Here is a 14620-nt window from a genome sequence, read left to right as displayed (position 1 = left end):
TCAGGCAGTCTAGGCATAACTCCAAATTAACTAAAGGTGATGAATTAGTTGTTTTTAATTTAAAATAGGTCATCCATGACCCAGATTACTGTACAAAAAAAACAATGTTACAAATCTCCATAACAACTGACTGTATGACTGACTGATGATGATTGGCAACCATCTTTAGAAATGGTGGCCATATTGGGTTTTTTCTTGGCTAACATTAATTTCTTAAAACCAGCCCAACGGGGAACCACATGCTAAATGTCATCTTGTTGATTTTAGATTGATTAGGGCAAAATATGTAGTTAGCCACCCACTAATCCTTATGCAGCCTTAATGTAATCTACCCATTAAAAACATTATCTGGGCATCCTAGTGCTAAATTCACTTAATTCAGACATACACCTTTCAAGGATGGCCAGAGGCTATCCAAGTCTTGCAGAGCTGGTTCCAGTGATTCTCTTGAATGCTACAGGCCTATCACTCAAAAGTGTCGTCAACACTGACGTGTTGCTCAACAGGTGGAGCAAGCTATAAGCACAATCATTCAGGGGTGCACACATACTCTACTCTACTTACAGCACACTGCCCCCACCTACCCACACACGCACTACAGCACACTACACCCCCCCCCCCCATAAATGCACAAATAGGCTGACACCAGACATAATTTCACTGCATTTCTTACTTCCAGTAACTATATGCATGTGACCATAAACTTCCTTGTATACTGGAAATCTAAATTTTGTCAGAAAGTCTGAACTGTGGAATATTGTAGAGGACCCATAGACCCTCCTGGAACTATTACCACCACTGTTGTCAACCACAATGAATTAATATTTGCATCCAAGATATATTCCCTTTACTATATTATATTGATTTTAATACATGGGTTGCATCTTGATTCTGATACTGGCTGCAAGATTGGCTCAGAATAAAGGCCACCCATAAGTTTATCCTCACTGATTGGAACCCTTATAGGCCACATCAAAGTGTAAGATGTCAGGTCTTTTATGAGTGTTGGTTAAACCAGTTTGCCTTCTTTCTGTACATACCAATAGTTTTAGTCAGGAGATCCTAGCCTTACTGCACACCTCCTCACCAAGTTAGTTTCACTAGTTTTGGATTTGCTTTCGGGGGTAAAGGACCTAACCTAAACACCCTAGCAAGTAAGTTATTCAATATGTTTTATTAAGATTAACTTACATTGTGACCCTTGTGACTTTAGTTTATTATTGAAAATGACATAGAATTAGAGGGATTAGAATTTGAGTTGTTTTCACCAGAGTTATCAGAGTTTACTCTTATTTTGGCCAAATTGATTGGTACTTGATAGGTTGCTTAGTGTTGCCATCTATGCACTTTAATCTGATTGTTTTCTGATAGTGATAAATGAAATGAGCTCTGGGTGTTAAAGCATTTTTCTTAGATTTTATATAAAATTGCATACGAACATAGGCTAAATTGTAACATGTTTCAATTTATTTATTGCTATTTATATGATCATATTTGTGATATTTCACATTTCTATTTAGGGATTAGTAACACCTTTTAAGGTCTAAAATTGCACTTTGGATTTGTGAAACTCTGTGCTGGACTGAGTTCAAACAGCTCTGACACCAGAAAAATGTTAAAAATTCTGACCCTTCGCAAGCATAAGCAAATTGCGCTTCACACTTGCACAACATGTGACGTTGAACTTTGGTGATCATACACTTATGCTCTATCATCTTTTAATCCTGGTATTTGACAACACACTTTATCAGAGTTTACTCTTATTTTGGCCAAATTGGTTGGTACTTGATAGTTTGCTTATGTTGCAGTCTATGCACTTTAATCTGATTGTTTTCTGATAGTGATAAATGAAATGAAAGCATTTTTCTCTCGATTTTATATAAAATTGCATACGAACATAGGCTAAATTGTAACATACATGTTTCCACTTGATCTCGAGTTAACATCTAGATTCAGTGACTTGTCATTGTTTGGAGTTTTCATTTTTACGTCATTCAATGACAGATTTTTTATATTAATCTGATAATTTATTGCTATTTATATGATCATGTTTGTGATATTTCACATTTATATTTAGGGCTTAGTAACACCTTTTTTAAAAATCTTAAAAAAAAGGCTTAAAAATCTTTCTGAATCTAAAATTGCACTTTAGATGAGTTCAAACAGCTCTTATGACACCAGAAAAATGTTAAAAATTCTTACCCTTCACCAAGCATAAGCAAATTGCGCTTTACACAGAACATATGACGTTGAACTTTGGCGATCATACACTTATGCTCCATCATCTTTTAATCCTGGTATTTGACACTTGAAAATATTTCTACAATTTATGATTTGTGAATTTGGCACTTAATTTCTGAATTTCCGAAATGAAAATAATAGTCAAGTTAATTATTGTTTGAGTACCAAAAGTGACTTTGAGTTGTTTCTTCATGAACATCTGTCATATTTTGAGGAAGTTAAATTGTACAAAGAGAGTAAGATATTTGATATCTCTTAATCTCACAGACTGTGCAACACTATTCGTGAAAGATAAGATCTTTGATAGGGGTTTGTCTTCGATTTATCAGGAAAACATGCCTTTGAACCCTTGATAATGGTTGATAATGGTTTTTTTTTTTTTTCAAAACACTTGCTATCTCTAACAGTGTTACATTGCATAATTACAGTAATATTTCATAACGCACTCAAGTGTTCTTTTATTTTACTGTAACAACAATAGTAGTCCAAAGGTATCAAGTATTAAACATCAGCCTTTTGCTGAAAATACAGTATTTTTCATAAGTGGCAATATTCTATGCAACAAATGAAAAACAAAATAGCAAATAGTACACAATAATAAAAATAACTTTGTATTTAGATAATATATTTTAATATATAATATATATTTTTGTATTTAAAAGAACACCATCAAAGACAAGCAATTCAAAGAATGTCTTTTTATTTGTACAGAACTGAACATCCATCCTAAAATAGGCCTGTTTCTGGTCCCGATGTCAAGCCAAACTTTGTGGTGGAGGCAGGCACTGATCCTAAGTGTTTTCTTATTGATACCACGCTGTAAAGCCTCCCTTTTAGTGGCCATCATTAACACCGAACCTTTGGATGGAAACAGTGCTGAGGTAATATTTCTCCTTTTAATTTTGGTGTTTACCTGTTGGAACTCATTTGGTAGAGTGCAGTAGGCCTACAGTAATTTCCCATTTATTAGCTGCATTATGTAGGCTATAAACTGCAGGACAGTGTTTTATGCAAATAAATAAATAAAAAAAAAACAATATATTGACCGCACCCTTGTATTAACCACAGTGCGCAATAGCCCAATGAATCAGTTAATAGTTCTCAGTTAATAAACGGGAAATTACAGTACTAGCTTTATGTGTCTTCATATTCTTGACATTGTAAAAGGACCGGTAAATTATTTGGACTACATGAATTGTTTTTCAAATGTGCGGACACTGATCACTTTTTCTCTCTGTCCAGGTGAGGGCCCACTTTAGTGTGATCGCCCCTCTGCCTTGTCCATCTCTCCTGGACAGTGTGTGCAATGACGGCAATTCATTATGCATTGCACACACTGTTCCCTCCCCCCTGCAAGGAGGTCAGCCTTCCCCTGGTTGGTGTGTCCGCCAATGGCAGAACACTGTACCCAGCCAGCATTCCTCCAACATTAATCTGGGGTAAGTGAGTACATTTCAACACTGGATGGTTTTGTGATCTAAACCTGTGTCAAGAAAAGAATTTAGTAATAGTTGCAGTAGCATGATAGTATGAGTAGTAGTAGTGGTTATAGTAGCAGTAGTATTAGTATATATGTATATATATATATACACACTTTTTTAATCCCGTGAGGGAAATTTGGTCTCTGCATTTAACCCAATCAGTGAATTAGTGAAACACAAACAGCACACAGTGAGGTGAAGCACACACTAATCAGTGAGGGGTTAGGTGCCTTGCTCAGCCACGGCCCACTGGTCGGGGCTCGAACCGGCAACCCTCCGGTTACAAGTCCAGAGTGCTAACCAGTGGGCCACGGCTGCCCAAGGTGAAGCACACACTAATTCCGTAGTAGTAGTAGTTATAGTAGCAGTAGTAAGAGTAGTTGTAGTTATAGTAGTAGTGGTAGTATTAGTAGTAGTAGTAGTTATAGTAGCAGTAGTAAGAGTAGTTGTAGTTATAGTAGTAGTGGTAGTATTAGTAGTAGTAGTAGCAGCAGCAGCACTGCACAGCTATGTACCAGCTAGCTACCATTACACTCAACACCAACTCATCTACATCCAAGCTGGGTTTGACTTTGTTTGGGTGAGCAAGACATAATGCTTGGGTGGGCTTAGCCCACCCTGGCCCCTGCCTAGAGCCGGTCCTGAGTAGTAGTGGTAGTAATAGTAGTAGTACTAGTAGTAGTTGTAGTAGTAGTAGTAGTAGTAGTAGTAGTAATGATGGTGGTGTTAGTGGCTGTACTATATTGATGACAAAACTATAAAACTTCTAAGGAGTCGATGTCTCTACTACCCTTTAGGTCCGATGTTGGTGTTGTGCTCTCCACAAGAGCAGACCTGTCTACCCGCAAGGACACACGAGAGATGAACCGGTCTCCATTCTCAGCTCTGATTCCTCCAATCAGGTAAAAGCTTGAGCTCTTCGAGTCTATTATTATACATTACACCGAGGAGTGCAAAAGAAAACATCATACCGGCCATTTCTTTATGCTCCCAAATTAGGGTAAATACAAACTGCTCTCGTGACATCCCCCTGAGTGTGTACGACCTCGATGGAGATAGAGTTAGGTGTCGATACGCCCGTGATGATCTCGGAGAGTGCCATGGGAACTGTCCGCAGCATGCTTTTTTTCTGTTAGATGAGGTGAGTTTGAAAAGCCTGACAGTCCTACCTGCTTATCGGAGACCTCACTCAGCAAGTGGCTTTGCCTCACTTTTACAAGCTGCTCTCAATGTATAGCCTACTCCCGTATTTTCTCCCTTTTCAACAGGCGTCTTGCACTCTGAGGTACAAAGGAGGAGCATCTGAGGGACAATACTCTGTGAAGCTGATGGTTGAGGATTTTCCCGTTCCTAAACCTTTTGTCCAAATGGAAGAAAAGGCATTCAGTTCAAATCCTATCTTCCTCTCCATCACAGGTGAGATTTGTGTTAATGCTTAAGGCACATGGTTTTGTGGTATGGGTTATATGTCCAGTTACTAGATGATACTACTTAAAAAACAACTGAATTAATTTCATGACATTAATCTGATTACACAGCTATAGAAAAAAATATTTTTGGTTATTGGTTATTGGAGTTAAATCAATTTACCCCCACCAATCATGTTATGTACAAAGATACAGATGCTAATTATGGGTTGGATGGAAACATATCTGTCACGTGAATCTGCTTTGTTGTTCTAGTGGAGAACAAATTATCGGACTGTTCTGTGCTGCCTGTATTTGTTGATGAAAGCCCAGATGAGAATGCTATGATTTCTGTCCTGCCATATGAGGAGGTGAAATTCAATGTCATCATTCGTTCAGAGGCTGAAAAGTATGGAGAAACTGTTCTATTTTTTCCCATAACATCTAATTACATAAATATTTACTTAAACCATCTTAAACCATCCTGAACATCTTCTTCCTTTTTCTTTTTAAAGTGTATTGGAGATGGCCATTGCTGGTCCCCCCAGCCTGTACATATCCCCACTTCAAAATACACAAGAATCTGAGAAATCAGTCACTCTGGCATGGGTCAGAGGCCCTAATGACCTCAGCCGTTTGCTGTCCATTTGTTTCACTGCAAATACTGACAGGTGAATCACTGCATAAAATTAAGTCAAAATATGTGTTAGCTGACATTATCTGTTGAACTTAAAATGCATTAAAACAGGTTTTCTCTGTAATCATTAATGTAATTGTGTGTGTCAGTTGTCACATTAGTCAGTTGATTAGTGAATATATCTCATTGATAAAATTAATGTAATTTCTCAACTCATCATTTGAGACAACATAGTTATGGCGAAAAAAAAAACATTTTTACTAATGGATTTCTTTGCAGTTTGCAGTCGGAGATTCGGTGCATTTGGCTTCAGCAAAGTAAGACCCTTCTGGAATAGTATACATTTACATTACAGTTACATGTATTTATTAATTTGGCAGGCGCGTTTATCCAAGGTGATTTACAGCAATAGAATAACAGCTATTAACATTTAAGAATTTTAACAGAACTACAGCTACAGCAATATAATAAACAGAGTCAATATAGTATACACATTGTAATTCAGTTTGGAACATTTTCTGTAAACTGAGATTTGATAACGTGCCCTGTGAATAAGCAGCCCAGCTTTAACAGTCTCTTCCCACTCCTCCATCTGTTCCCATTCCTCTCAGGACCTATGAGCGACTTGCCCGCTGGCACAGGTATAGTAGCATGCAAACATATCACACAATTGCTCTGTGTCATCCTACTCTGATACTCTTATAAATCTGTCTGTCTGCAGTCAGTTTGGTCTGACTGTTGGGGGAAAATCATTGCTGTAGACGCATTTGTCTGATTGATATGAACTTTGACTTGAATATGTTGAAACAGAAAGTGACACTAATTGCATCCTCTGTGTCGCCCATCCCAGAGCTTAAATGTACCAACAGCACCATGTCTCTGGTGCTTCCCATCTCCACCATGTCTGATCTGCCCTTGGATGACCTTCAGCTAAACGATCCTTCCTGCGCCGTCTTCCACAACACTACTCATGTGACTGCTAGCTTTTCACTGAGTAGTTGTGGCACGAAGACAGTGGTAAAAAAAGTTTCTGCATATAATGCTTATACAAGGAGCTTAGAAAATACTTGAAGGTCATATATATATATATATGTATATACTGTATATGTATATAGCCTATATATACTGTATATATTAGATGTTAAACTCATTCTTGGTTTCTTCTTTCTTTCCTCTCCTAACACTTCCAACCATCTAAAACACTTAACATGCACTTACCATGCACTTCCCTTATTCATTCTAATTCCACCTCTTTCTCCTCCTCCTTCTACCACCATCTCCTTCAGTAGACTTGATTAGTACTTATGTTTCTGCACTCCCATCCTCTGATAGTATTGTTACGTAAGGTCTCCTCTGCATAGTAGTATTTACTGTTACGATATAATGATGACTTGGTAAATGTATGCCTACAATGTTTTATTAAACATCAGTCATCATGTTCATTTTAATGAATAGGAAGGAAATGTAAGTAATATCCAATGCAGACAAAATTCTGTGATATCTCCTGTGAGTCATGTGTCATCTTCCGTGAGTCTCGTGAGTTTTGTTCATCTTTATTTGTCTTTAAGCACAAATCCATTAGAAAGTCAGGGCCCTAGGAACAATGGACCCTGGGAACATAGGACCCTGGAAACATAGGACCCTTTTTCATGTTCCCATTATCTACCATATTAATCTGGGAAACATAGGACCCTAGGAACATAGGATCCTGGGAACATAGGGATGACCCCGTTGTACCTTGTTACCCCTACTTAACTTCATATACTTTTCTTAAAATATTCTAGTTGTTCGTGGATAAATGTTACCCTATATGAATTCACTTGCCACATTCCGAAGTAGGCTACTGCCAATCCATCAAAACGTTGAAGTATTGTGTTCTGATGCTTTCATGGACTCTCTATGGGCTTCTCCCTTGACTGTATGTCTCCACATCCCCCACATACTTCCCCCGATTCTCTGCGAGCTTCTCCTGACTAAATAATTTTTCTACTGTGCGACAGAAGGTCGCATGCATGCCATCCTTGTTAGCCTATTTTTACAAAAACGGCTGCTTCGGGGCCATAATGTGAGATACAAGGTAATGGAGCGTTTCATACATTCTTCTTTAGAAATAAACAATGGACAAATAGAGTCTTTAAACGCTTCAGATGTAAAGTTATTCGCTGTCAAAGTCACGCCAAAATGAATGGGGTTCAATTGAATGCTAGCAGTTGGTGATAGCTTATTAGCCTCAGGCAGGTAACACAAAGCACATGGGGAACAGGCAAAAACAAACACAGGACAATACACAAAATGGCCACCAGGGTGGCACAAATCCAACGGTCCGGGCCAGATCCTGACATAAGGCAATTTCATATTTTGTAGCAAACTTGGTCAGGGACCCCCTGACAATGTGCTGCTGACCCCTGGGGGTCCCCGGACCCCACTTTGAGAACCAATGGTGTAGGCTACCTTTAAAGTATCTGCTTACTGAGTGTAATGTCATTTTTTCCCCAAGCACTCTGGTTCAGAGTTGGTGTACACAAACACACTGAGGAGCACTGGTGTGTCCTCCCCCATCACCCGGCGGCCTACGCTGATTCTGCCCCTGGCCTGCCGGATCGCAGGGCGGGAAGCTCAGGGCCCCCACTACAAGGTCATCATTCCCACAGAGGAGAAGGTGTTTGGGAAGGTGATCTTCTGGTTGGAGTTCCATCGTCCAGGGGAAGGCCCGTTGGGCAATTTAACCCGCATCGGTCAGTTTAGGAGGTTTCCGAGGGAGGCTAGAGTGGCGATGAAAGAGGTCAACAGACTGGAGGAGCTGGACTTGTACGTGTTCTCCAACAGCTCAAATACACAGGCCCAGCTTCTCATAGGTGGATGCAAACAATCTGAGACGGAGGACTTTGCTGATGCTTCTCCTATTGTAGAGAATGGGTCAGTAGCCTTGTGGTGGTTCCATGTTTTCTCTGCTTTCATCCTGCTTTTCAATCCCCTTTCACCCCCGAAAAACAAACGTTTGTGACACAAATTAAGAAATCTCTCTCTCTCTCTCAGGTGTAAACGTGACAACAAAAGTCTCGAAATCCTCATACAAACTCCGACGATTAAGGTCTACCGACTTAACCTGGCTCAAATCAAAACTGTGGGGAACACGGTAGGTTAATGAACTTCTATTTTGTTTGCTAACAGATGTACTTATTGTAAATTTCTCACTTTTGAATATGTTGGCCTATATGCCAGTCCATAAGGATCACATAGGCATAAGGCAATATAACTTATTCTAATCTATAGATCTAATGTAAATAGGAGCCACTAATCAGTTATAGTGAGTCTCCATATCAGTATGGAGAATGCATGCCAAATGCAGAGGCAATGACCATCAGCTCGACCCGATTATGATGCGGAGATTTGTTTAGTGGACAACTGAACCAGTAGTCCAATAGAACCTCAGCACAACCATGAAGTAGGGTACGGATGCAACTTCTTAGCCAAAAATGATTTCAGGAGGTGTTGTTTTCATAATTTGACAGGTGCTGATTCAGCGCTCTTGAGCACTCAAAAATGAAATGTGCATACTAGGCTACTTGATTCGTCAGTGACACTAAGCTGGGCAGCTAATTTCTTTTTCTACAGTACATTTTTGGGCATTTCACCTTAGTTCATTGATAGGAAAGTGAAGAGTGACAGGAAGCAAATGGGAGAGAGAGCTGGGATCCAGAAATGACCCTGGGTCAGATTCGAACAAGGGTCTCCCCATGGGCACTTGGACCCAAATGTGATACGGAAGTTGCAACCACTTGCACCTCTCTAGGTTGTTGATTTAAATCCCATGTATGAGGCAGCTTGTTGGACAGCACTTGGCAGAATGCATTCATCTCATGAGTGTTGGATTCACACTGATTTTGCTGTGCATGTATGCAAATAGTTGTCAGCAGACATTCAAGCAGTTCAGAGAGTATCCTCTCAGCAGCAGGTGACTCTGCATAGAGGAATCCTTGTGGGTGTGTGTATGGGTGACAGACAAGCAAACCAAACCAAAGAGAAAATTCCACCTGCCATATGGACACATCTGTCCCTGTGCTAGATCATAGAGAAACCCACCATCCATCAGTAACCTTGGTTCATTTTATTTATTGATGGGGCATTGATATACCCAATACCAGCAGAACCTTTATGCTTAGCACAGAGTTGTTCAAGAAGCATGAAGAAGTAAAAGTGATCCAGATGGAATGGGTGAGCTTTGTTTTGTAACTCCAAAACAAACAGTCTCTAGCTTAGAGGCTTACAGTACATGCTGAAAGTGTTACATTTAAAGTATTCTATGAGAATAAAAAGTTAAATGAAACAAATGGGAAAAATATATTTTTTCTTTACTTGATATGTATTTGCAATTCTGGAATGGGCCAAAGCTGTTATGGTTGATCAACAGGTAACTATTTGTTTTGCACACCTTATGCACACCCAAATGACAATACCTGGCTATGCTACTGTTGCATAGCTGCATTCCATGCAGTTGACATGGCAACTTCCAAAGAAGTTGATTATGTTCTGAGGGAGGTCAGATAATATAATATGTAAGGGATGATTGTATTGTCCACCGGTAATTATCAGAAAATAAGTCCCGACAGGGAGAACAGAACCCCGACGTGCAGTGGACGATCTTGACAATATCCCTTACTTAACAGACCTCCGAACATTGGGAAGGCCCATTCGTGTGAATGGAACTTTCTGCAGCACTCTGAAGAGCCGTGTAATAAAGGCCTATAATATACTGCTCAAAAAAATGAAGGGAACACTTCAATAATACACTGGATCGGTACTCTGACACTGTTTGGTTCTGAGCACAAGTAAAACTTTTGAGGCGAGTGTTTTATTTTGCAAGAACTGTCAGACATTCTGTGAATGTTTGAGAATGGAGAAAAGGGTGGAAGGTTTCAAAAAATGTGTTTTAACAATTGTGGAAAACTGTAAGTGTTCCCTTAATTTTTTTGAGCAGTATATATTATAATGATAATAATAGTAAGAAGAAGAAGAAGAACTAATGATAAAAAATAGGCCTACTTAAAAAGTAACTTTCTTGATACCCAAGGTATGGAAGTGAATCCTAGAGCTTAGGGATAACATGACTAAAGCTCTTCCCATAGTGATGTCATTGTGGTATGTTACACATCTGTATTGAATCTGATGTCCTGTACCTATATAGTTCGGTGTGTGAAAATGTGTACCTTTACACCTCTAATTCTTGAATGAATAACTATGGAGCTAAATTTGTCTCAATAATATTTGTATATGCGCAGAGGGGGATTCACAAATATTTCTTGATTTGCATGTGTGTTTTGATATCTACAAATGAAAAAAGTCATATTTGTAACTCGTATATTGATTTTTACAAATATAGATGTGCATTTGTAAATAAAATGCCATTTGTAAAACCGAAAATTTCATTTGTGAAATGTGAGTCTGCATTTGTGGATTCTTCGCTTTCCAAAGTTACGTGTTTTTGAGATGTTCTTCACATGAAAGTCACACAAATCCACACGTAATGTGGAATTCACCGGCACACAGAAATCGCAATCCAGTAGATGGCGACATCCACAAATATTTCTTGACTTGCATTCGTGCTATGCTATGATCATGCTAATGAATGACGTCATTGACACGTTTGAAAGGCTTTTTAGAACAATTAAGTGACTTTAAAAAATATATGCTCAATCGGAAGTTCGGAGACAATGTGGGCAAAGCTAGCGCCACCATGTTTGTGCGCGGAATAAGGTGAAATGTTGCGCTGAGTATGGAGAGTCGGCTATAGTAGGCTACACTAACAGCAGTCAATGATTATGAGGATGAATACCACAAAAGACAAATGATAAAGATAAATTCTACACATTCTACAAGTCTACATGTAGCAAGGTACTATTATGGTGATGAGCACTTTTTGAGCAATGTTGCTGGGCAACCGCATAACTTGTCATGTTGTCTGATTGGTTGATCATGGAAATTTGCCTACTGTACTGATAGATTAAAGTTCTTCGTAACTCTGTAGAATAACATGCGCTTATTAGCCTGTTTTTAGTCAACTTCTCCAAAGTATAAGTATATATAGTCTTTTGATCCTGTGAGGGAAATTTGGTCTCTGCATTTATCCCAATCCGTGAATTAGTGAAGCACACTCAGCACACAGTGAACACACAGTGAGGTGAAAGGTGCTAATTCTGGAGGGTAGGCCTACTGTAGATGTATGGTTGTTATCAGGTGATTTCATAGTATTTTTTTTGAAACAGAGAACATTTTTACTGAAGTATGTGAACAAAATTATCTCAGTGTATATTAATGCCAGTCATTTTTGCTAACCTAACTTATGACAAAAACCGAATGTCACTTAATAACAGAAGCGTTATGTCATAAACGTGTATGACTTAGCCTATGACACGTTCATGACAGTGTCATGTCACTCTTATGTTGATAGGCTACTGTCAAGTAAAGTGTAACCCAATAAAGCCTTCTTTACCACACCTTAGCTGAATGGAGTATTAAAATATGTAATGCATAAGTAGAAAAATGCGATCTCAGTCTCACATACGGTAAACAGTATGCTTCAAACGGATGCTTTTGCAGTGTTCAAACTGTATATTCGACTGCTCATTCTGCAAGACATCTGACAAAAAAATCTGACATGGCAGAAATCCAATCAGATCGGATTATTATGTCTTCTACTGAAATCTGGCATCCTGAGCCTGCTCAAACTTCATAACATATCGTAGGCCTACAGTAATGCAGCCGGAGTCAAAAGCCGGAGATATTGATCATGCATATGGCAAAGAAAGACATGAAATCGTTGGTCTTGGAATTTTGATCGCAGTTAGACCTCAGATTAACCTCAGGTTAGTACCCCGGCATTACCACAAGGAAATGGTCGTACGTCAAGTTTGAACCTGACGTGGAGATAAGCACTTTTCCACGTCAAAGACGGTTTTTATAAATCTCAGTGTTGGCATGGATTTGAGTGTACGCACGGCCTAAGATTAAATCTGTGCGTAAGAACGCTTTATAAATGAGGCCCCAGGACTTTTACTTTCTGAAGCTGGACTTTTACACCTCTGCATAGTCAAAGATAGGCCTACTTGGTACAGATTATGTTTTTGTAATCTACCATTGTGCATATCTGATGTTGACTTGATATTTTTGTGTCTCTTCCTAAAGATGTATGTCGAATGTACAGTGAGCCTTTGCGTAACCACGCAGGCTACTGATAGATGCCCAGGGCCATGTGATCCTGTTAATCCGAATGTTCTAGTGACCTCGATCCTTTCCAGTAACTATATTGTGCGCTCTGGGCCAGTCCTCCTTCTGGGTAGAGAAGTAACAGCAACAACCACAGTCCCTAAAACAACCACCCCACTGACCACCACCACTACTACTCCTACTACTACTACTGTTGCTACAACCGCAGCAAACACTACAGCATCCTCAGGTGAAGTCCTGCACAGAACAGAGTTCCATACATTATAATGACATCATCCATACAGAACAGAGGGGACAATAATTTGGCACGTGTCTTTCTCTGACCACTCACATGTATCTCTGATTCTTTCCTGCCACAGCTTCAAAAAGGACTTCCAGCTTGGCTGCAGGAGTGATCATAGTGGTCTTTCACATGGTCTTCCTGTGTCTTCTCCACTGATAGAAGAGCAATCAAGATTCACCCCTGCAGACGAAACAACAGACTCACTTCACTTATTCACTTACTGAACTCACACCTCTTATTCTCTTACTTATCCAGTGTGTATTTAAATCAAGTAATTATATAGAAATAATACTGCCCATTCATAGTCCTTGCTCTGTAAATAGGAAACAAACAGCAACCAGCAATGTTGCTTCAGGGGCAAGGGGAGCTTGGTGTTTGATTGGCTGTTTGAACTGAAATATCAACAACCTTTCACTATGATCAAGGACTGTATATCACGATAGGGGTGTAACAGTGCACAAAAGTCACGATTAAGTACGTACCTTGGTGTTGAAGTCATGGTTTGGTTAATTTTCAGTACAGTAATCCTCTAAGTACTCCTAGCCTAACATTCACTGACAATATTACTGATGCTCAGCACATGTAGAAATAGTGTTTTGAAAAGGTGTCAAATGTTTTTTGCCATGAATTAACTAAAGGTGTGGGAACTCGAATTTGAAACATGGTCTGCGCGCAAAAAAGCCTGTACTGTTGATTACCGTTTTTAAGACTGCATTCAGTACACATCTGTATTGAATCTGATGTCCTGTACCTATATAGTTCGGTGTGTGAATATGTGTACCTTTACACCTCTAATTCTTGAATGAATAACTATGGAGCTAAATTTGTCTCAATAATATTTGTATATGCGCAGAGGGGGATTCACAAATATTTCTTGATTTGCATGTGTGTTTTGATATCTACAAATGAAAAAAGTCATATTTGTAACTCGTATATTGATTTTTACAAATATAGATGTGCATTTGTAAATAAAATGCCATTTGTAAAACCGAAAATTTCATTTGTGAAATGTGAGTCTGCATTTGTGGATCACCAGCACACGCATTCTTCGCTTTCCAACGTTACGTGTTTTTGAGACGTTCTTCACATGAAAGTCACACAAATCCACACGTAAATAGGCCTACTTTAATTCACCGGCACACAGAAATCGCAATCCAGTAGATGGCGACATCCACAAATATTTCTTGACTTGCATTCGTGCTATGCTATGATCATGCTAATGAATGACGTCATTGACACGTTTGAAAGACTTTTTAGAACAATTAAGTGACTTTAAAAAATATATGCTCAATCGGAAGTTCGGAGACAATGTGGGCAAAGCTAGCGCCACCATGTTTGTGCGCGGAAT

The 14620-nt window shown here is 39.1% G+C and overlaps 1 protein-coding gene across 2 annotated transcripts; it reads left to right on the top strand.

The window, feature by feature from the left end:
- The first annotated feature begins 1060 nt into the window (after nucleotides 1-1060).
- On the top strand, nucleotides 1061-14160 carry LOC121681182. Of its 2 annotated transcripts, none has more exons than XM_042060770.1 (15): nucleotides 1061-1154; nucleotides 2953-3122; nucleotides 3484-3680; nucleotides 4520-4624; nucleotides 4722-4863; nucleotides 4991-5138; nucleotides 5405-5537; nucleotides 5644-5799; nucleotides 6045-6082; nucleotides 6377-6406; nucleotides 6616-6782; nucleotides 8263-8681; nucleotides 8802-8901; nucleotides 12948-13218; nucleotides 13349-14160. In XM_042060770.1, exons 2-15 carry the CDS (start codon nucleotides 2994-2996, stop codon nucleotides 13426-13428), a joined length of 2115 nt encoding a protein of 704 aa, XP_041916704.1. In that variant the 5' UTR covers nucleotides 1061-1154; nucleotides 2953-2993; the 3' UTR covers nucleotides 13429-14160. The 2 variants fall into 2 exon arrangements, with proteins under 2 accessions (XP_041916704.1, XP_041916703.1); XM_042060769.1 differs by having other exon boundaries at nucleotides 1064-1154; nucleotides 2977-3122.
- The last annotated feature ends 460 nt before the right edge of the window (nucleotides 14161-14620 follow it).

The sequence above is a fragment of the Alosa sapidissima genome, chromosome 14, assembly GCF_018492685.1.
Source record: "Alosa sapidissima isolate fAloSap1 chromosome 14, fAloSap1.pri, whole genome shotgun sequence".
NCBI classification, from domain to species: Eukaryota; Metazoa; Chordata; class Actinopteri; order Clupeiformes; family Clupeidae; genus Alosa; species Alosa sapidissima.
The sequence above is the reverse complement of the archived record's forward strand: the minus strand, read 5'-3'. Positions and strand labels throughout refer to the sequence as shown.

Bases quoted from the DNA above. Each gene is read 5' to 3' on its own strand.
- LOC121681182 (XM_042060770.1), top strand. From the start codon at position 2,994: ATGTCAAGCCAAACTTTGTGGTGGAGGCAGGCACTGATCCTAAGTGTT. The intron at 6,783-8,262 runs GTAAAAAAAGTT...TTTTTCCCCAAG, and splicing joins GTTGTGGCACGAAGACAGTG to CACTCTGGTTCAGAGTTGGT. The intron at 8,682-8,801 runs GTCAGTAGCCTT...TCTCTCTCTCAG, and splicing joins TCTCCTATTGTAGAGAATGG to GTGTAAACGTGACAACAAAA.